The 22,771-nt window shown below is 45.0% G+C and overlaps 1 protein-coding gene across 2 annotated transcripts in view; it reads left to right on the top strand.

Moving 5' to 3' along the window:
* The window catches only part of CAMK4 (calcium/calmodulin dependent protein kinase IV), a 172,230-nt gene that overhangs the window by 48,310 nt on the left and 101,149 nt on the right, over nt 1-22,771 (top strand). The window contains exons 2-3 of one of the 2 annotated variants that reach the window (XM_060235613.1): nt 1,553-1,631; nt 17,112-17,165. In XM_060235613.1, coding sequence (XP_060091596.1) covers nt 1,553-1,631; nt 17,112-17,165 — 133 coding nt within the window. The remainder of the gene's footprint in view (nt 1-1,552; nt 1,632-17,111; nt 17,166-22,771) is intronic. The other variant, XM_060235614.1, reaches the window with a different exon arrangement.

Genomic DNA, 22,771 nt, shown 5'->3' with positions numbered 1-22,771 from the left:
GACAGGTATCATGGCATAGAATCCACTTTCAAAATTAGCCGTTTCTGCCTGGAGAACCATTGTTGCCAATCTCCAGGTGAGGGCTGTATCATTATATCATTATACTATATTATGTTGAGAAGGAAGAATAATTGGGGGGAGGGGTGGTGTAGGGGGAATATGACAATGGTCACACAGACACTTATTCAGTTCATTCCTTTTGTTTGCAGTGCATTGTTGCCACCTTTTCCTGTCATATCCTGCTGAAGTTGCTTGCTTCCTGCTTTTGTCTCCATTGAGGCGAAGGGCTGTACTTTTACTAGGTAGGTGCTATAAGAAGGGGAAAGAAGATGGAAAACTGAAATCAGATAAAACCCCCTACAGAAAATACCTGTTTGAGGTGCATACTATATAATACAACCATGCTAGGACAAAAAAAAGAAAAATACCACAAGCTCACACTGATGCTACACAAGGCTGGATATGACAGGAAAAGGTGGCAACAATACACTGCAAACAAAAGGAATGATCTGCACCAATCTGCTATATTTAAGTAGCATTCCTAGGGTTCAACTATATGTAAGTAGCTGTATATTTTCTCAGTGAGACACATAATTCTTTGGGGCCATTTTAGGAACAATTATCTTCCCCTTTCCCCATGGACCCAGTCAAAATGTAGGTCTCCAAGCATCTGATTTTTCAAAGGGAAAAGGTGGTGCCCTGTTCACAGAACTCCCTGTATCCTGCACAGTTATACTGTTAGAAGCCTTTTCCAGTGCTATTTCGGCATAAAATGAATGTGTGTGGGGGGTGGGGGTGGGCGGCAATAGGATCCCAGTGGCAATCTCTTGCTTCCCTCCTACATATGATTATCAATTTAGATCCCAAAGATTTCTATGACACCTCCAATTCCCACCCATGCTATTCCTGGGGGTTCCCCACCCCCCAGGAGCAGCATTTGGGAGGGTTCTGTGGGAGAGAGAAATCAACAAAAATAATTCCCTCTTTTGTACCTGTGGAAGTCTATGTGGGATCCAACCCACAGGAATGGGTTTATGGAGCCTGTCTTCAAACAGCTGTCTCTATGTGGTTGGGAACCAAGGTAGATCCAGGGATCCTGAATACATGGAGAGAGCCATACTCTTATATACATGCATATGCATGGGCTCTATATACTTGTTTGGGTAAAAATGTGTAGATTGGGGATAGGGTTTGCCATTATGATGCTACTCCTCCCAAATCTTGTGTGGCTGGAGAATGTCTGGTAAAGGTAATTACCAATGAAAGCCTTTTGTTATTGATGATGCCTGGCCAGAGTATATGTAGCTAACAAGATTGGGATTATGGATATACTTACTAGTGTAGATGTGAAATTATAAGTAATATATCTGAAATAGATCTGAAACAAGTATTTGAATTCCTATAGCACAGTGAAAAATCTGGATTTTTTTTTTATTTCAGCACATTGAATTTGAAGTAGAATTCTAGTTTTGAGACTTAAGTTATTAGCCACACATTATGTAAATATATTTAACATATCTGAGAATGAAATTTTATTTTCTCTTTCATTCAGGGGTGCTACATCTATTGTGTACAGATGCAGGCAGAAGGGAACACAGAAACCCTACGCTGTCAAAATCCTGAAGAAAACTGTAAGTTTCATTTTCCTACCTTTTACTACAGTTGTGTCATACAGGATCATTATAAAATACAGATTTATTAAATTTTTTTGCTCCACAGTGCCAGCTTTTTCTTCTTCTCTTAGTTGAATAAGCATTTGAAATGAATCTGTTCCTGATTACCTCGATGGGGTAGGGCGGGATATAAATCAAATCAAATCAAATAAAATAAAAAATACTTGCTGTGCAGTTATTCATTTATTGTACAAGTAGTGTTCTGTCTGTGTTCTTCTGTATGTTGTAAAATGGCCATAGGAGAACATGAGTAGGCCTATAGTTGTATGCAGGGCCTTTTTTGTAGCAGGAGCTTCTTGGCATATTTGGCCACATAGCCCTGGTGTAGCCAATACTCCCGAAGCTTACAGTAGGTCCTTTAAAACGAGCCCTTTTAGCTTTTGGGAGATTGGCTACATCAGGGGTGTGTGGCCTAATATGCAAAGGATCTCCTGCTACAAAAAAAGCCCTGGTTGTATGACAGGATAATGTCCTGCTGAGAAAAAAGAATTAACCATGGGTGGAGAAAGAAGATATTCTGCAAATTGATTCCTGTATCATAAAGATTCTCTGTCTTGAGATGTGACAGAGTCTGGTATTCAGGATTGAATAGAAGATAGTGGAAGGAGTCTACCTAACCAAGACGATGTGTAACAGGACGGTTAAAGCCCAAGCAAGGTATAATGTCATAGCGCAGGGGTGCCAAACTCATGAGAGCTGGATCTGACACAAATGGAACTTTGCTGGGCTGGTAGGGTTGCCAACCTCCAGGTGAGACATGGTGATCTCCTGGAATTACAACTGATCTCCAGACTACACAGTTTATTTTATTTACTTCAAATTTGTATGCCGCCCACTCCATATACGGACTCTGGGCAATTCACAGCCATAATACAGCAGTACAATACGTTATGATTATAAAGTTAAAACACATATAAAATGGCTGCTTTGGAGGTTGGGATGCATGGAGTTAGCCCTAGCTGACATCCCCTCCCCTTCCCTAACTGCCATCCCTAGGCTCTGCACCCCAAATCTCCTGGTATTTCCCTCGAGTTGGCAAATAAGAGAGCCTCACACATACTAAATAATGCAATTTCAGTCCTCTTCAGCCACCATTTGCTGAAGTGGATTTTGCCATTTCACACAGTAAAATCCAGTACAAAGTGCATTATTTAGTGTGTGTAAAAGTGCTATTATAGAAGTGGGGGCCTGCAAACTTCGCAGGGGAGAATCCCATATCCCATCCATTGCTGAGCCTTCCCCAGCCTAACTACCCATCCTGAAGCCTGGCAGCAGCAGAGTCTCAGCTTGTGCAGAGAACACTATTTTATTTTCCCCACCCTGCTCTCATGGTCAGTGCTCTCCCCTCACTCCCTCAGGTCTGCTCAGTGTGGCAGTGGCTCTCCAGGGTCTCAGGTGGAAGTCTTTCTCATTATAAACCACAGTCTCATTCTTTTAACTGGAGGTTCCAGGGGCAGAACTGCGTGCCAAGCAGAGGCTCCTCAACCTGGATAGCCCAGGCAAAAATGTAATGCTAACAAAGCAAGACAATGAAGGGACAGGGATTACTGATAATCCAGAACTCTAGCAAACCCAGATGGTTGCTGTGTCAAGTTCAGTAAACACAAGAGAAAAGCCTCTGGCCAGATGTATTCTGAGGTGACATGTGTTATACTGTCTTCTTTCTTTCCTTATTTTTGCTGCCACCATGGAATCATTATTTTGACATAACTGGATGCCTTCATTGTATATGGTAGAATGACGGAATGGTTAGCGCATGGGTGTGGCTCAGAACTAGGGATGGGCATGATTTGAATTACAAACTGAAGTTCGTCATGAACTGGGCCCAGTTTGTAGTTTGCATACTTTGGTTCATGCCATTTCACCCTCACAAGCCATGCAGACCTCCCATGAACCTTTCAGGGAGAGTTAGCAGAGACGCTGGTGCTGGCAGCAGGAATTGGAGAAAGCACTTAAAGAGACCATGATCTCTTTAAATGACTTCTCCAAATGGTACAGCTTGAAAAAACTATTTAAAGCAGGGGTGTCGAACATGTGGCCCAGGGGCCAAATCAGGCCCACAGAGGGCTCCTATCAGGCTCCCGAGCAACTGGCTGTGAACTGCTTCCTTCTCTCTCTCGCTTTGGCAGGCTTGCTCAATTGCGCAGGAGCTACAGAGCAAAGCCTCTATTTTCTCCTTTTCCTGAGACTCCTGTCTTGGAGAGGAAGGGGGGGGAGAGGGAGAGCTTGCTTTGCCAGGCCCTCTCAATTGCACAACAGAGCTACTGAGCCAAGCTCTCTTCCTTCTATTGACTGAGGCTCCTCCCTCTCCTGGTCCCCTGGGAAAGGAAGGAAAGAACCAGAGCTTCCTTTGCCCAGTTCCCTGGATCCCATGGAAAAAATACAAAGAAAGCACCTTTAAGACCAACGAGTGCTAATGTTTTAAACATGTTTTAAGTTTTTAAAAAATAATTGTGTTTGTCTGTGTCCTTTATAAAGTTTATATCTCTGCTACCTATCTTAAATAGGTACATACATGGCCCGGCCTGACCTGGTCCGGCCTGACAAGGTCTCATTTATGTTAGATTCAGCCCTCATTACAAATGAGTTTGATACCCCTGATTTAAAGGGATCCCTTTAAACTGATTTTGCAAGTCCCGCCTCCACCACAGTGTGACTCAAAAGTGAACTGAGAAGACATATTTAAATGCCTTTGTAATTCACTCGCTGAGTCATGCTGTGATGGCACGACTCAATGAGTCAACTGAGAAGGCATTTAAATTCCTTTCCCGTTGGGAATAGTTTTAGCAATCTCACTCCCCACCCCCACTTGGAAATAGAGGGGGCAGTGAAGGGGATCACTGAAGTGCTGAAATGGCTTGCAAAAGCCATTTAAAGCAGGGGTGTCAAACTCATTTTGTTATGAGGACTGAATCTGTCATAAATGAGACCTTGCTGGACTGGGCCATGTTGGGCTGGGCCTTTTGTGTATCTATTTAAGATCAGATAGCAGAGACATAAACATTATAAAGGACACAAACACAAAGGGTTTTTTAAAAATTAAAATAAAACATGCTTAAAACATTAGCATTTGTTGGTCTTAAAGGTGCTTTCTTTGTATTTCTCCCTTGGGATCCAGGGAACTGGGCAAAGGAAGCTTTGGCTCTTTCCTTCCTTCCCCAGGGGACCAGGAGGGAGAGGAGCCTCACCCAGTAGAAGGAAGAGAGGCTTGGCTCAATAGCTCTGCAATAGAGAGAGACTTGCAAAACAAGCTGTAATGCAGAAGGAAGCAGATACAGCCAGCCAGTCACTCGGGGGCTTGATAGGAGCTCTCTGGGGGCCTGATTCGGCCCCAGGGCCGCATGTTTGACACTCCTGCTTTAAATGAAACATTTCCTTTAAGCAGGGGCAGTGTGAAAGGGATAGCTGAAATAGCTTGCAAAAGCCATTTAATGGGAACGTTCCCTTTAAAAGGCTCTTGCAAGATCTTCCCCCCTTCACAGAGGAACTGCTGCCAGCATAAAAGAGAGAGAGAAGATCCCTGAACCTCATGGACCAAACCAGTTCATGGACCAGGGGAAGTTCATCCCAGTTCATGGTTTGTGGTTTATTATAAACCACAAACGAGTATGAACCTCCATTTCCCCAGTTCCTACCCATCCCTACTTAGAGGTAAAAGGGGATCTTTGCTCTAAATCAATGAGTTGTTTCTCTTAAACATAAATAGAGCTTTTAAATAACAGTGTAATGGTTTCTGTGTTGTTGATGTGTAATGGTTCCAGATAGGTGTACTGTTCCTCTTATTTTTTAAAGTACTTAAATAAGCTTAGTCACAAAAGTTATTTTCTCACTTGCCATTTAGGCTAATAACTTTTTTACAGAATATAGATTTCTCTTACTGCACTTCACTTTTTCCCCACTCAGCTATCTTCCTTCACACATTCCCCTCTAACTCTCTCCCACAAAGCCTCTCAGAATCAACCAGTCAACTCCACCCCCTGGGGTACAGCAGTTCTAGTACAGCCCACCCCTCAAGTCTATCTGGGAAAGAAAAAGATTCATTTAAGGCTTTTTGCTAACAAAGCAGGCAGAAAAGAGCAAGATTCCAGTAGCACCTTAAAGACTAACAACATTTGTGGCAGGATATGAGTTTTCATGAGTCACTGCTCACTTCTTCAGATACAGTTTTATTAAGGTCACGGTAGCATCCTGAACATCCTGAACTATATTCTTCCTTTATAGGATAAAAGGGACAAAAGGTCAGGGTCTAGAATTCCAAAAGAAACTTCACCACTTCCTTTCTCAGTCAAAGGAAAATAAGCTCTTTACATATTTTTCATGGGAAATAATGATGGAACAGACACCTGTCTGAGATAAGGTTGCTTAGCGATTAGCAGGTCAAAGAACAGATTTTGGGTAAGGGTGGGAGGAAGGACAGAAACATTGAGGAAGGATATAGACAAGTTGGTCCAAAGAACGGCGACGAAAATGGAGAGTGGTCTGGAGACCAAGTCCTATGAGGAAAGGTTGAAGGAGCTGAGAATGTTTAGCCTGGAGAGGAGGCGGCTGAGAGGTGATATGATCACCATCTTCAAGTATTTGAAGGGCTGTCCTCTAGAGGATGGTGTGGAATTGTTTTCTGTGGCCTCAGAAGGTAGGACCAGAACCAATGAGTTGAAATTAAATCAAAAGAGTTTCTGGCTCAACATTAGGAAGAACTTCCTGATGGTTAGAGTGATTCCTCAGTGGAACAGGCTTCCTCGGGAGGTGGTGGGCTCTCCTTCCTTGGAGGTTTTTAAACAGAGGCTAGATGGCCATCTGACAGCGATGGAGATCCTGTGAATTTGGTATTTGTGAGTATTTGTGAGTTTCCTGCATTGTGCAGGGGGTTGGATTAAATAATCCTGGAGGTCCCTTCCAACTCTATTATTCTATGATTATATTGTAAAATGTAGCAGATCAACTTTAGTCTCAATTATCAGAATCATTGCAAGTCTTAAACCTTTGCTTAACTCCTAATGGCAAAAAACCCACAAAATTTTAACACAGCTATCATCCAATCACAACACGTTTCAATCACTCACTCTCTTTCTTAATCTACATGCCAACCTTTTAAATCTCATAAAATGTACATAAAGGTAAAGATGCAAGCACTGAGTCATTACTGACCCATGGGGTGATGTCACATCATAACGTTTTCATGGCAGACTTTTTGTGGGGTGGCTTGCCATTGCCTTCCCCAGTCATCTACACTTTACTCCCAGAGCAAGCTGGGTACTCATTTTATGACCTTGGAAGAATGAAAGGCTGAGTCAATCTTGAGCCAGCTACCTGAACCCAGGTTCCGCCGGGATCGAACGCAGGTCGTAAGCAGAGCTTGGACTGCAGTACTGCAGCTTACCACTCTGTGCCACATGTAAAATGTCATATTAAAATCTAGAAATAAAACACACACAAAATATTTACATACTGAAAATATAAGTTGTGTGAAAGCTGTTGTAACACATTATAAGTTGGAAGCATGAATTAGTTTTTTTCCATGTCTTTTAGATGTGGAGAAATTTTACTTAAAATTATGTTGCTAGCTCCTGCAACTAAAATTGTTAATTACTACAAATTATTATGATAATAATTTATGTGGGTTTTCTTCTAATCAGAAACGAACGTGTCTAGACAGCTGAAGAGAATTCTTAGGAAGCGGTTATCTGAATGAGTTTGAATGACTAATATCTTTTGATAGATGCCATGGAGGACCTTCAAATCCAAATTTTGATATTAATTGGCTACCTGGGGCTAGCCAGTGTAGCTAGCCATATTTGCAAAGCAAAACAAAACAACACCCCCCCCCCAAAAGCAAGATTGTGCAGTATTGTTAATCTCCACTACTAGTCGGTTAATGGAAGACATGATTCTACCTTCTTTGTATACAATATATTGAAAACTGTGTATCATGAGCTAGATTCAAGTCCGGTAGCAACTTAAAGACCAACAAGATTTTGGGGCTATAAACTTTTAAGAGGCAAAGCTTTCTTTATCAAATGTGCATTATGGCAAATTTTCTGGGTGTTGAGCATTTTATGTTATTTCAAAAACAGCATTAGGATTATAAACTGAAAAAAAATGTAGTCAAGAGATTCATCCAGAGTTGGTGATTATGTACGTGCTGAAAACTGTTTCTGTTATCTGAGCCTTATATTAAGCTTTGACATCAAGTTCAGATGAATAAGGGCATTTTCAATGTAATAAATGGAGTGTATAAAAGATTCTGAGAATTTTATACAGAAGAACAAAAACAATTTAAGTTAATGGGGGGGCAAGCCATCTGCCCTTATTTTTTATTCAAAATGGTGCAGCAGGCACCATTTGAGATATGTTTGTGTGTGTTCTTCCCCATCCTATAATGATGTATTTGATTTTTCTTACCTAAATGCAGAACTTTACTTTTTTCATGTTAAAATTTATTTTATTTGTTTTAGCCCAGTTTTCCTGTCTGTCAAGATCATCCTGTATCCTCTCTCTGTCTTCAACTGCAGTTGTGAGCCCTCTCAATATAGTATCATCTGCAAATTTAATAAACATTTCCTCTATTCCTTCATCCAAATTGTTTATAAGGATGTTGAACAAAACAGGTCCCAGGACAGATCCTTGAGGCACTCCACTTGTCACTGTTCTACAAGAGGGTGAGGAACCATTAACTAGCAGTCCTTGGGTGCAGTCTGTCAACCAGTTAAAGATCCACCTAGTATTTATAGAATTCAAACCACATTTTACCTTGTCAAGAAGAATATTATGTTCAACCTTATCGATAGCCTTGCTGAAATCAAGATAAACTATGTCTACAGTATTCCCCTGATCCACCAAGGTAGTAACTTTCCCCAAAAGGGAGATCAGGTTAGTCTGTTATGACTTGTTCTTGAGAAACTCTTGTAGCCATCTTTTCTAAATGTCCAAGGACGGACTGTTTGATGATTTGTTTTAAAACTTTTCCAGATATAGACATCAAGCTGACAGGTCAGTAGTTATCCAGAGCCTCCTTCCCCCGTTCTGAAGATGGGAACATTTGCCCACCTCCAATCTTCTGGCACCTCACCTGTTCTCCAAGAATTGTCAAAGATAATGGCCAGATGCTCAGAAATTACATCCACGAGTATCCCTGGATGCAATTCATCTGGCTTTTTGAACTAGGTGTTTATGTACTACCCCTGTGCAGATCCTAGGCTGCAACTCCCTTCCCTCATCATGTGTTCTATTTTTGCCATGTTGAGCACTATTTCCCTCAGCCCTCTTCCTCATGTTCATAGTTTTTATAATAGCTCTTTCTCTCCTTCTCTCTGGGATAGCCTTTCTGTTCCAAAAGAAAAGTAGTCTTCCAGCTTTATGGCTCTGGGTGTGACTTACTAGCAGGGAATGAGGTAGCAAACCAGTGGCTTTGAGTGAGAGCTTTGAGTGTTCTGTGCTGGAAGCCTGATGGCTCTTATTTCCAACACCTCCTTTCTTGAAACATTGGGGTGAATTCTTGGGTTATAATTGGGTGCTTTTCCATAGTACTTACACATTTTAAGGGTTGAAATTGTATGTATTCAATATGAAGACATTGTAGCATCTTTCTGAGCCTAGTATTCCTTTACAAATATTGTGAGGTATCTTTCCATCTTTAAAAAAATGGTCCAGTTGATCAGCATTCTCTTTAGCAACTTACAGTAAAAATGCTAACCTCTCTCTCGTTCTCTCTCTCGGCTTGGCTTCGCGAACGAAGATTTAAGAAGGGTGCAATAGTCCACATCTGCTGCAGGCTCGCTGGTGGCTGACAAGACCAATGCGGGACAGGCAGGTCCGGCCACAGCGGCTGCAGGGAAAAGTCTGATTTAGGGTTGGTGCTGTAGCAGTGCGATTCTTCCTCAATCTCCTTTTGTCCTCAAGACCAGCTATGCGTGCGTTCTCAAAGGAAGAGACAGCCTGGTGGATGGTGTGCCTCCATGCTTTGCGATCTGAGGCTAGGTCAGACCACTGGTGATGGTTGATGCGACAGGTGCCAAGGGATTTCTTCAAGGAGTCCTTGTACCTCTTCTTTGGTGCCCCTCTATTTTGATGGCCGGTGGAGAGTTCGCCATACAGGGCAATCTTGGGAAGGCGGTTGGTTTTCCATCCTAGAAATATGCCCCGCCCAGCGCAGCTGCGTCTTCAGCAGCAGTGCCTCGATGCTGGTAACCTCTGCCTGCTTGAGGACTTCAGTGTTGGTCACAAAGTCACTCCAGTGGATGTTGAGGATGGTGCGAAAGCAGCGCTGATGAAAGCGCTCGCGGAGTCACAGGTGATGACGGTATAAAACCCACGATTTGGAGCCGTAGATGAGGGTTGTCACCACAACCGCTTTGTAAACATTGATCTTTATGCCTTTTTTCAGATGCTTGTTGCTCCACACTCTTTTGTGCAGTCAGCCAAATGCACGGTTTGCCTTTGCCAGCCTGTTGTCAATCTCCTTGTCGATCTTGGCATCTGAGGAGATGATGCACCCCAGGTAGCTGAACTGCTGGACTGTCTTCAGAACTGATTCACCCACAGTGATGCAGGGAGGGTGATAATCTTCCTGGGGTGCAGGCTGGTGGAGAACTTCTGTCTTCTTCAGACTAACTTCTAGGCCGAATAGCTTGGCAGCCTCTGCAAAGCAGGACGTCATATGCTGCAGAGCTGATACCGAGTGGGAGACAAGTGCAGCATCATCAGCAAACAGTAGCCCTCGGATGAGTTTTTCCATTGTCTTGGAGTGGGCTTTTAGTCGCCTCAGGTTGAACAGGCTGCCATCGGTGCGATAGCGGATGTAGACACCGTCGTCATCATCTAGATCTACTGCGGCTCTTTGAAGCATCATGCTAAAGAAGATCGTAAAGAGAGTTGGCGCGAGAACGCAGCCTTGCTTTACACCTGTGCCTATTGGGAAGGGCTCCGAGAGGTCGTTGCAGTGTCTGACTTGGCCTCGCTGGTCTTCGTGTAGCTGGATGATCATGCTGAGGAACCTTGGGGGACATCCTAAACGTTCCAAGATTTGCCACAGGCCTTTCCTGCTAACGGTATCGAAAGCTTTGGTAAGGTCGACAAAAGTCACATACAGAGCCTTGTTCTGTTCCCTGCATTTCTCTTGGAGCTGCCTGAGAACAAATACCATGTCGGTGGTGCTCCTGTTAGCTCTGAAGCCGCACTGGCTCTCTGGGAGGAGTTCTTCTGCAATGGTGGGCATCAGTCTGTTCAGGAGTATTCTGGCAAGGATTTTGCCTGCGATGGAGAGCAGGGTTATCCCCCGGTAGTTGGAGCAGTATGACTTTTCCCCTTTGTTCTTGTATAGGGTGATGATGATTGCATCGCGAAAGTCCTGTGGTAATTTGCCTTGTTCCCAGCAGGTGACAAGTACTTTGTGAAGTGAGCTATGTAGTACTGTGCCCCCATGCTTCCAGATCTCTGGTGGAATTCCATCAACTCCTGCTGCCTTGCCACTTTTCAGTTGCTTGATGGCTTTAACAGTCTCTTCTAGGGTGGGGATCTCATCCAACTCCGTTTTCACTGGTTGAAGTGGGGTGAGGTAGATTGCTGAATCTTGAACTACGCAGTTGGCACTGAAGAGAGCCTGAAAATACTCCGACCACCGGTTCAGTATGGATGCCTTGTCTGTGAGGAGCACTTGGCCGTCTGCACTACGCAAGGGACTCTGAGCCTGATATGATGGGCCATATACTGCCTTCAGGGCTTCGTAGAACCCTCTTAAATCACCAGTGTCTGCACACAGCTGGGTTCTCTCTGCAAGCTTGGTCCACCAATCGTTCTGAATGTCTCGAAGCTTGCGCTGGAGGTTGCTACATGCAGCGCGAAAGGTTGCTTTTTTCCCAGGACAGGAGGGCTGAGCAAGATGTGCTTGGTAGGCAGATCTCTTTTTCGCCAGTAAATCTTGGATCTCTTGATTGTTCTCATCAAACCAGTCCTTGTTCTTCCTTGTGGAGAACCCGAGGACTTCTTCAGAGATCTGCAGGACGGTAGTTTTTAGGTGTTCCCAGAGTGCTTCTGAAGAAGGGTCTGTGGGGCAACTGGGGTCCTCAATTCTTGACTGGAGTTTTGCCTGGAAGGCAGCTTTAACTTTGGCTGACTGGAGACTGCCAACCTGAAATTTCCTCCGAGGGATACCTCCTCTCCTGGGTGTGGGTTTAAAGTGAAGACGGAGATTGCAGCGTACAAGACGATGATCCGTATGACATTCTGCACTGGGCATTACTCGGGTGTGTAAGACATCTCGAAGGTCTCTCTGGCGCACCAGAATGTAGTCGATAAGGTGCCAGTGCTTGGACCGTGGGTGCATCCAGGTTGTCTTCAGACTGTTCTTCTGCTGGAAGATAGTGTTGGTGATGGTGAGCTGGTGCTCCATGCAGAATTCTAGCAGGAGGCGCCCGTTGTCATTGCAGTTGCCAATGCCGTGTTTGCCAAGTACTCCTTTGCAGGCTTCCGAGTCTTTACCTACTCTGGCATTGAAGTCGCCAAGGATGATCACCTTGTCCTCTGTAGGGGTCTTCCGTATGAGGTTGTGTAGATCAGCATAGAACTTGTTCTTTTCTGCAGGATCTGCTTGAAGGGTTGGGGCATACACACTGAAGAGTGTTGCATGCTGCTTGTTTTGAAGTGGGAGGCGCATGAACATGATGTGATCTGAGTGACCTGTTGGCAGGTTTTCGAGTTTGGAGGCAATGGAGTTCCTGACCATGAAGCCAATGCCAGAAAGGCGGATCTCAGCCTTTGACTTACCTGACCAGTAGAGGGTATAGCCAGCACCGTGTTCTTGAAGACTACCTTCCTCAAGGAAACGGACCTCACTGAGAGCTGCTATGTCGATATTCAACCTGAGAAGTTCGTGGGCAACTAGAGCAGAGCGTCGTTCAGGGCGACCACTGTCTACTGTGTCAAGCATGGTTCTGATGTTCCAACACGCAAGCTTTAGTCTTTGCGCACTTTGTGAGGCAGGTGCATGCCTTTTCTTTGTTGTTATTTTTTGACCGCAAGTAAGGGTGCCCGTTGACCGCGGCTAGCCAACTGGGGTGGAGGAGACGAGCTTTGTTTAGGCCACCTTTTCTAGGCCCCTCTCCGTGTGGAGCAAGCAGTGCTGTCCCTAGATAAGGCTGCTTGGTCGTTCAGGGTGCTGCCGAAAAATGCTTTCGTCTCCGGGTTAGCATCAGGCGACCAATACCCTGAACTGCCTACATGCAGGATCGGGACTGCGGCTTCCAGTGGCACCTTCCACCTGCCATTTCGCCCCTTGCCCATCGCTGCAGGACTTGGTATGTTGTGGGTTGTGTATGTGGATATGCCCTTCAGGCCTGCGCAGAGGAATTTTTTAGGTGAAGCGCAGTGTGCGCAGTACTGGCTCCACCCTTTCACCTGGGGGTCATCTGCCATGGCCCAGTAAGCCGGGACGCCGGCAGCGAGTCCTCCAGGTGGTAGGTGTTACATTAACAAGCTCTATCTGCCTGGGTTTGATGTTAGAGTTTTCCTTCTCTTAGGCTGGCAAGGTTGGTGGGCCCAGCCTGCCTATCCGGTTATACCGCCGGACAATTCAGTCGCACCATGACGTAGCAAACTCTGTGAAGAACGGGGGGAACCAGCGAGAAGGTGTTGCTACAGATGCAGTAATGCAGGAGAGGCCATTGCAGTGACCATCTGCCAGGCATAGCCAGACAGTGACCACGCGGCGTTCACTACACCGGGAGAGGAGAGGCTATGTATTGCGCATACACTTTCCCTGGGGGGGTAGGATACCCAGAGGGAGCCCACCCACCCCCGCCAGTTTATCAGAATATACTTTCAAATTATGGTTTTTCCATGACCTTTTTTCATGACTCCACATGTAGTGCTATGCTCCCCCTCAGTCTCATTTTTGATTAGTGTTGTGGTATCAGCACAAACATAATGGGAGAGGATCACTTTACTGTGGGCAAAATAAGTGCTAACACATAACCCTTTAGTAAAAAAAAGTAAAATCAAGGACAGTGATCCTCATATGGAGGAGATATTATTATTATTATTATTATTATTATTATTATTATTATTATTATTATTATTATTATTATTATTATTATTATTATTATTATGCCTCATCCCAGCCAGTCTGGCCACCGTTGCTGTCAGGCAAAAGCCAGGTGGAACATCTTTGCTTTACAGGCCCTGTTGAATTGTAGAAGATCTCACAGGGTCCTGGTATCTTCCAGCAGAGCATTCCACCAGGTCAGGGCCAGGACTGAAAAAGTCCTAGCCCTCGTTGAGGACAGCCGGATCTCTTTAGGGATCACCCGTAGATTTTGACCTGTAGAGTGCAATGTTCTTCAAGGGACATAGCAGAGGAGGCAGTCCCATAGTTACATTGGCCCCAGACTGCTCAAGGCCTTAAAGATCATAACCAAGACCTTGCATCTATCTTGGTACTCAACCAGACGCCAGTGAAGCTGGCGCAGCACAGGTAGAATGTGTGCCGTCCGTGATGTTCCTGTCAGGACTTGCACTGCCACATTTTTGGACTCATTGGAGTTTCCGGGTTAAAATCAAGGGTAGGCCAGCGTAGAGCGAGTTACAGTAGTCAAGCCTGAAGGTTACCATTGCATGGATTACTGTGCCCTGGGCCTCCATTGAGAGAGAGGCATTCAGGATCACTCCCAGGCTCTTGATAGTTAGTGCTGGTAAAGAGAACACACATCTTTCACAGGGAGTTAATATAGTAATCCTTGTCTTTAAAAGGGTACAGGGCAGAATTATTTGTAATTTGGATTTATAGTACTTTAAAAGAAGAAAAATATTGAATACACGCAAAATAGTAGGAAAGCACTGAACCTCAAAGAAAGCTCTATCCCCGGTTAAAAATTAAATGTTTAAGAAAACCCAGATTAGCTTTGACATTAGATGACTTCTCATTGTGGGCACCCTCCAGGAAGTGCACTGGTACACTTGGATTATATTAATCCAAAGGGTAGCATGAGGAGAATCATTTAACCAGTGGTAACAAAAGGGATTTTGAGTATAGGAGAATATGCGTGGAGGAGGAGATGTGCACTGTGACTTATTTATTTATTCTGCTTCTTTGGGGCTGAAAGGTTAGTGCAGAAAGAAAGCCAACAGTATATTGATAACACTAACTGGATAAGATCGCTGGAACTAAGCTGTATTCTGATTGTTCACAAAGGAAGAAGGGAAGTGTAAAGTACTGGGGTTGGCACAGTAAGAGACCAGAGTCGGAGAGTGATTTCAGCAAACTTTACTTCAGGAACACAACACAGACTGAGCTCTATTCAAACCTCCCGCTCCTTTATACAATTCTTGCCCCCTTCTGATTGGACCTTAACTATGTACATGGATTGGCTATTTACAGAGGCCTAAGGGCCTATCAGGGTACAGTATGAGCCTAGATGTTGATTGGCTACTTATGTTTCAATCCTTCCCCTGATTGGGCACGCTTAGGCCTTCTCTGGAACCCTGGTGTGGAGTACAAGCTTGGCTTGTTCAGCTTCCCTCCAAAAGTAAAAGTTCTCCATTTGAACCTAGGACACAACACCCCTCCCCCCATAGTTCCAGCTATCAGGTGACATAGTCCTGGAGATATGCCGGAGGGCGGCGGTCTCGTGTCGAGCGTCGGAGCTCCGAGGGGTCTGGGCGTTCCGACTCGGTTGGTGGTTCCGCGGCTGCAGAGCTGGAGACATCTGGGACGGCGGCCCCAGGAGACCTGGGTTCAGCTGTGCGGTCGGGGGTCTCCTCCTGCTGGGCCGAAGCGGGCTCTACGGAACCCTGTTCTGTGTCAGGCTCACGGGGACTTACGTTGTCCGGATCTGGAGCCTCTGACCTTGGCTCCCCGGCAGGCAGGCGACCACGGAGTTGGTCGATGTGTCGCCTCAGGAGATGTCCACCCTCCAAGGTCACTGCATAGGAGACCGGTCCGGTGACGTGGTCCACCTTTCCAGGGAGCCAGGCGGGGCCAGTGGTGGCATAGTTCCGTGCCCACACTGTCTCACCTGGGTAGAACCCTCTGGGGGCTTTAAGATGTTCCGGCGCAGGTCGCCTGTCTGGGGCTCGGTCAGGGTGCAGCTTGTCCAGCAGGGTGGTGATGCGGCGCCCCATGAGGAGTTCGGCTGGACTGCGACCTGTGGAGGCGGTGGGTGTGGTCCGGTAGGCCATTAGGAAACATGCCAAGTCTTTTGGCCAGTCTGAGGGGCCCAGACGGTTCAAGGCCTCCTTTGCCGTGCGCACCATCCGCTCTGCCTGGCCGTTGGTGGCTGGATGAAATGGGGCAGAGCGAATGTGCCTGATGAGGTTCCTGGCTAAGAAGTCCTGGAACACTGCGGACGTGAATGCTGTGCCGTTGTCGGTGACGGTGTTTGAAGATTTATAATTTCTTAAACATATTTTATTATTTTATTTCTTTAGTTTATTTATGCCCCACCTTTCTCCCCCATGGGAACCCAAAGTAGCTTTCATCATTCTCTTCTCCTCCACTTACCCTCACAACAAGCCTGTGAAGTGGATTAGGCAGAGAGAGTGTGATTGGACCAAGGTCACTCAGTGAGCTTCCATCGCATGAATGGGGATTTGAACCTGGGTCTCTCAGATACTCTTCCAACACCCTTAACCACTACACCACACTGGCTCTCATATGGGAATGTTAGTAGTGGCGTTGAATACTTTCCTGTGTATTACTTTTTATTATATTACTGTTAAATAAATTGAACCTTCAACCTTGATGAACTAAAACACCATCACATATTAGAGTACTCAGTTGTTCAGTCACACAGTTGACTCCAAGTCTTCGTGATGCATGGACCAAGTCATGCCAGGCCCTTCTGTCTTCCACCATCCTCTGAAGTCCACTCAAATTCATGTTAGAGTATTCAGCATGATGTGAAAAGTTCATGTTAGTTACAATGGTTGAACTTATTGTGTAGCAATGGATAAATAAACATTTTACAGAAGTTTGGTTGGACTCTTAGTTGCCTTCTGGCCATGATCGTATATAGTGTAGTTGCCATTTGTGTGAGAAAGGTACTTCCAGCCATAGAAGAGTGCCCACCCCCCATTTCCTCTCTCATTGCAGACCCCCATATTGCACTTCTAGGTTATTTTTGAGGCCCCACCAGTACCCAAGAGCCATATTCTAGGGAGCATCAGAAGGTCCAGCTCCGGATCACAGTGCTTAGGATACAACAAGCAAATTCACAAATGAGATAAAGTTGACCTTTAAAAAAGAAAAAGTAAGAACTTCCTGGGCCTGCTGCAATCAGTATATAATAAATTTCTACAAAAAGTTAACTATATATAGCCAGACCATTGGTTAATATAATTAGCTAAATAGTTCCAATGCATTCATTGGGGCTAGTGAAAGGGGATTAAAAAACAAGTTTTTAGTTGTGACATAGTTTTTGGTAATTTATTAAAAAAATGTTGTTTCAGGTGTTGACTGCTGAGAATCTCTGTGTAACTCTAAAGAAGTTGTTCCAAGAACAGGTATTGCCTTATTCATGTGTATTTAGTAATAGGAAGAGTATTATGTGGCATCAGGAAAAAATAATAATTGTAGAGTATGTTTGTAAAGTCCAGTGATTCTTTGCAAACCTTGGAGCTTCCATCTGCTTGTACAGCTCCATGTACAAGGACTGTCTCCACTCTCTTCAGTGGAATGGATATTATTGGTAGCATTCACAGAACAATGAGAATACTGACCCTTGAATTGTGGTTATAGCTTATAGCTTGTTTGCTTATAATGATACAGACTGCATTTCTTTGAACCTTTGATGTAACATATTCTCTCTTCTTACATGCCCCACAGAAAGGAATGGTACGTCTGCAATGGCAGATGTATTGTACTTCTGCAATGGCAGACTTGTTGCATTCATTACTAATTTTCATTATTCCAGATCACATATTCTTCCATTTGCATATACCTAATTTGTATAGATACTACGATGCTGAAATGATTAAGGAGAACAGTAACAATATTCTCCTAATTAAGAAGAAGATATTGGATTTATATCCCATCCTATACTCTGAATCTCAGAGTATCAGAGTGGTCACAATCTCCTTTACCTCCCCCCCCCCCCCCGCACAACAGACATCCTGTGAGGTAGGTGGGGCTGAGAGAGCTCTTACAGCAGCTGCCCTTTCAAGGACAACTCCAATGAGAGCTATGGCTGACCCAAGGCCATTTCAGCAGCTGCAAGTGGAGGAATGGGGAATCAAACCCAGTTCTCCCAGATAAGAATCCATACACTTAAACACTACACCAAACTGGCTCTCCATTAAGAACCTACTAGGCGAAAAAGACATGCATACAATTTACAGGTACAACCAGTCTCACACCTCTAAAACCTGAACTCAATTGTTAGCAGCCCCAATACCAAGGGGATGGGTGAGGCAGGTGCCTGAAGCAAAGAGTTCCTCTGTACCAGTGTTCCCTCTAACCTGAGTTAGTGTGGGCTAGCTCAGTTTTTTAGCCTCTGGCTCACACATTTTTGTCTTAGGAAAAATGGCACCAGAGCAAACTGATTTATGTAGGAGCTCACAACTTTCATGCCAGTAACTCACAAAGTAGAATTTTGCACACAAGACTCCACAGCTTAGAGGGAGTATTGCTGTACATTAACTCTGTTCACAGTTTCAGTTAAAATAATGCACACACTCACACAGTTTTCAGAAAAGTGGGATAAAATTGGCCAGAACTTGGTTGCAGCTGTAGTATGCTTTGGCACAGCATGGGGTCTCAGATCCTGTCCATAGACTGACCCCTTGCCAGTCAATGATCCACTCGACACCTTGAGATAACAGGTCTCTGGGACCCATATGGAGCAACACCTTGAGGTGGTTTCTCCTGCCACCTGAGTGTGAAGGTAATCCGCAGCCATCCCCCCCAGGCTGGGCATACCATTTGACCCTAATGCCAAAATCCCATAAGGGGATCCCCAGTCTCAGGAAAATGGGCTCACAGGCTGACTTTCCTGAAAATGAATCTGGCCCAAGCTGTTACCACCAAGTTGTGACAAGAAAGAAAGTCAAGTTAAACATAAGCACATGCAAACCGCATCAAACTACACCTAACTAAAGGTCGAAAGGGTGGTCCAAGTCAGTTGATGCTGAAAATGGCAAGCAGGGATGGTGCAGTGCCCAAAATAGTGGCCAGGACACCTCTGCCCTCCCAAGACACCCAGGACCCACTGATAGGTTCATGCTTGTGTCAGGTGGGCCCCAGCATTCCATGCTTGCCATCGGCCTACTCCCTCCGGCTGGCCTGTCATGGACACCCTCACTCTCCGCTCTGTTATATTGAACATATATTGTCTGGTATTACCACATGAAGGATAGGAAATGCCTAATGGAATTTCGAGTACTGTGTGGACTGGAAGAAAAAAACCTGCAGGGTGTTCACAGTATAGAAAAACACTGTGTAATTTATGCTTTGCTTTGTCACATTGTGAGATGAATTCTACAGAGACATGCAATATTCATCTTAAGTAGAGATGCAAGGATAAACAAATCTACCAAAGTTTGAAAAGCAATGATACTTTTCCTATTCTTCCTGTCTTCTCTTTTGTTTACCCTCCAGGCACTTATTCCCTGCTCTCTTGTTTCAGCTAGCTTGCTGGAGCTTTTGAGTGTGGAGGACACCTTACCTTATGAGAAACAGCAGTTCTTCTCTCAAATGCCTAAACAAGTGAAATAAAATCCCGTATTTGAATATATTTCTAAAATTAACTTTCTAGAGGTGCAAAAAGAAAATTCTCTGTAGCATCCAGGACTTAGAGGGTTACTGTTGTCTCCTAGAAAAGTAGCTTATGGGCATTGATGTGTACTAGAACAGAAAGCCTCCTAGCCCAATAAAACAAAGAAAAATCTCACTTTATTGCACCTTGCGTTGGTATCTTAAACCTATATAATTTTCTCAGGCTGACAGACAAATTCAGGATGAATTGTTGATTTTGTCGTCCATACTTGGTATTATGTTAGGTTCTCAGATCTAACCAAAACTGTTCAAAATTATCTTCCTTTCTGATTTCTTAACAAGAGTACCTAGAATGTTTCCACAGTTCAATGTTACTGACAAACTTCCTTTAACTATTAGTTGCAGCCTCTTACACTCTGAATTCTGCTGTCTGCTGCTTGTTTTACAGAAATATACAAGACAGAAAGAAGTTTGAGGAAAGGATAGGGTTGCCAAGTCTAACTCAGATAATGTCTGGGGACTTTGGGGGTGGGGGTGGGAGACTTAGGGGTGGAGCCAGGAGACTTTCCCTAAAAAAATAAATAAAAATACAATCTTCATTTCCTCACCCAAGCAGTTGCAAATCATCTCTCCCTCCCTCTCCCTCACACGCACACACATACACACACACAGAAGCAAAAATAAAACAGTTTACAATCCCACACTTGTGTGGTCTCACTGGGTCAATTTACTCACCAGTTGCTGAACTTCCAATAACACAGGGAAACCAAAGGTTCAAGTTTACCCTTTACTATGCAAACAACCTCTGAAAAGCTTGTACAACATATGGAGGGTCTGGACTGCTTGTGTGGCATCAATCCAAAATCAATACCAATACCTAATCAATACATATGGCTTAGCAATGCTAGAGATGTATGACAGTGCTTTTAGAAAATAATCTTTTGGAGCAGTTTAAGCAAGGGAGTGGTAGCTGGCTGAGAAAAAGGGAACTGTGACAGGTCGTTGACCTTTCAAAACCGCAGGCTGAAAAACATAGAACAGAGCCTAGAGAGAAGCAAGACAGGTGCAGCGAGAAATTGTGGGCGTGGGGGTAAAATGTTTCTAGAGAAAGAGGAACCAGGGTTTGCAGAGGCCTTAAGAAAGGCCCTAAGAAGAACCCAGAGGGTTGGAAAACAACTCGAATTGTGGTGAGAACATGGGTGTTTTAAGGTAGTGAGTGGGTAGTGAGTGGGCGGAGGCCCCCTATAAGGGATGGCAGGTGACTGTGATCATTGCTCAGACCCTCGGGTCTGGAGCCCGTGTATAGAGCGCTTATGCACGTTAAATAAAGAAGCTGTTTTCCTGACCTTGCCTCAGACCTCGTTTGTGAGTATGATTTACTATTAATTGGACAACACAGGACTTTTCCTGCTACATAAATTTGGCGACCGCGGCAGGACATGGGGCCTTTAGCCCCTGATGATTAGCCCGGCCAGGTGCTGCTGTTGGCGGGGAGGACCAGATCCACGGTAGGAATTCCCAGCCTTCTTTTTGGCTGACCGTCATCTGCCCGCCCTGTCTTCAGTTGACCTTTGACCGATGGCCTAATCTCGGACCGGTGAGGGGGCAACAGGCAAACAGCTCTGCTTGGAAGACTCCGGAGTGTAAGTAGAGAGCCTTGAACCCAGGGCCCTGACAGTACAGGACCTTGTGCTCAACGTGATAGATTTCCTTCACGTGAAACAGTCTGATTGCAGTAATAGAACCTCTCTAACAGGGTAGGTGACCAAACGGGTCGCCTGATGCCCATCCCAGCGGCCTAACCACCCGCATGCACAGGCAGCACCCTAGTACAGCCCGCTGGCAGGGGTAGTGGTTCTCTCCATACCAGCGCCCTGGAAGATGTGCTTGCCTTGATAAGTTGACAGACCAGGGTTCCCTACCAACGCGGCTGGGGGGGAGCCTACATGTCATTCGCCTGTCTGTTTGGGGAAGGGACGAAATCGACCCTTCTGCCACCAATAGGGAATTATTGGGGGAAATTTTGTGTTTATTGTCTAGGGAAATTGTGGGTTTAAGAGCGACATATCTGTCTGGTATGCTTGATGTGTGCATGACGTGTGCCTGAGACAATACTTGCTATTGAAGCGATAGTGGATCTGTCAGTACCGCGTTTCCCGCCTGCGTGAGCACGGTGGGCCGGGACCACAGAGAAGCGGCTGAATAGGATCCCATATATGTTACCCCTCCCTGTTCTTGTGTTCTAGTTGTCTGTCAGTGGGGGGAGACGTATTGTAGGCTTATTAAAGCGGTCCCATATGTGCTCGTGGGGGGGCCGATGTTGATTATTGGTATTTGGAGGTGACCCAGGTCCAGAATGTTGGGACCCTGGAAATAAAATGCCATCTACCTCCTGGTATGATCAATGGTGGCCCTAGTATGGGCCACAGCAGCTTCTGCCCCTTTGCTTGTGTAACCATTACTGGAAGAGCTCAGCAAGTGGCTCAAGCTTTAATTTACAAGCCCATATATTACTGTGTGGAAGAGAGAACCGTTTATAAATTTCACTTGGGGTGTGACGACTAGGTATGTTTTGACCCACACTAGAAAGCTGGAGGCAAAGAGGTCACATAATTCTTGAAATTTTTTCAAATTGCACTGATTGCAGAGAAGTTGTCTGCTGAACAGTGGAAAGCCGCGGACGGGTTTCGCAGCACCCCCAGGCAGCTGGGTATAAAGGCTGGTTGGGGTGATGTGAAATATTTCTGCAGTATTGCATAACCCTCGCTCAGAGAAACGGGAAGTGCGAGTGTGAACCTAGCAACTTGCGAAATGTATGTGTTTTGCCCCAGGAGATTCCTGGAGACCCCAAAGATGCTATCTATTAACCAGGAAAACTGTGCTTTGTTTTTGTTTTATGATTGCAATGATACTGCCGTGTGAGACCATGTGAAAGAGCACCTAAGTCACATTTGTGTTTTGATATGGTTCCCGTTTTACTTAAGTGTATTAATGTGTAGTTTTGAGTAGTATATGGTTGTGAGATATACTGTCCCTGGACAGGCATCTCAGTCTCAGGACAAGGCACTTTTAGTTAGGAAGCCCCTGGGAATTAAATGCCAAGATATAGAGCAGTGTTTCTGCTGCCCCTTATGGGGAGCTGGTCCTTTTAAGCCCAACACAAGGCTCCCAGCTTCTTCCTCTTTTGCCACTTAGACCTCACCCTCGCCCCCTTTATTGATTAAGAGCTGAAGAGTTCCAGATCTATGGGCCCTCCCAGAGAGAAGTACTCCAGAAGCAAGTCCCCTGCCTCTGGTCAGCTTACCTTCTCAGGAGAAATCCCCGTCAGCCATGTGATGTCCCTCCAGCAGATCCAGGGCTCCCAAACTCCTGGCCCATGACAGGCTACAATGTATTC

Source organism: Heteronotia binoei, chromosome 4 (assembly GCF_032191835.1).
Source record: "Heteronotia binoei isolate CCM8104 ecotype False Entrance Well chromosome 4, APGP_CSIRO_Hbin_v1, whole genome shotgun sequence".
Classification (NCBI taxonomy): domain Eukaryota; kingdom Metazoa; phylum Chordata; class Lepidosauria; order Squamata; family Gekkonidae; genus Heteronotia; species Heteronotia binoei.
The sequence above is the reverse complement of the archived record's forward strand: the minus strand, read 5'-3'. Positions and strand labels throughout refer to the sequence as shown.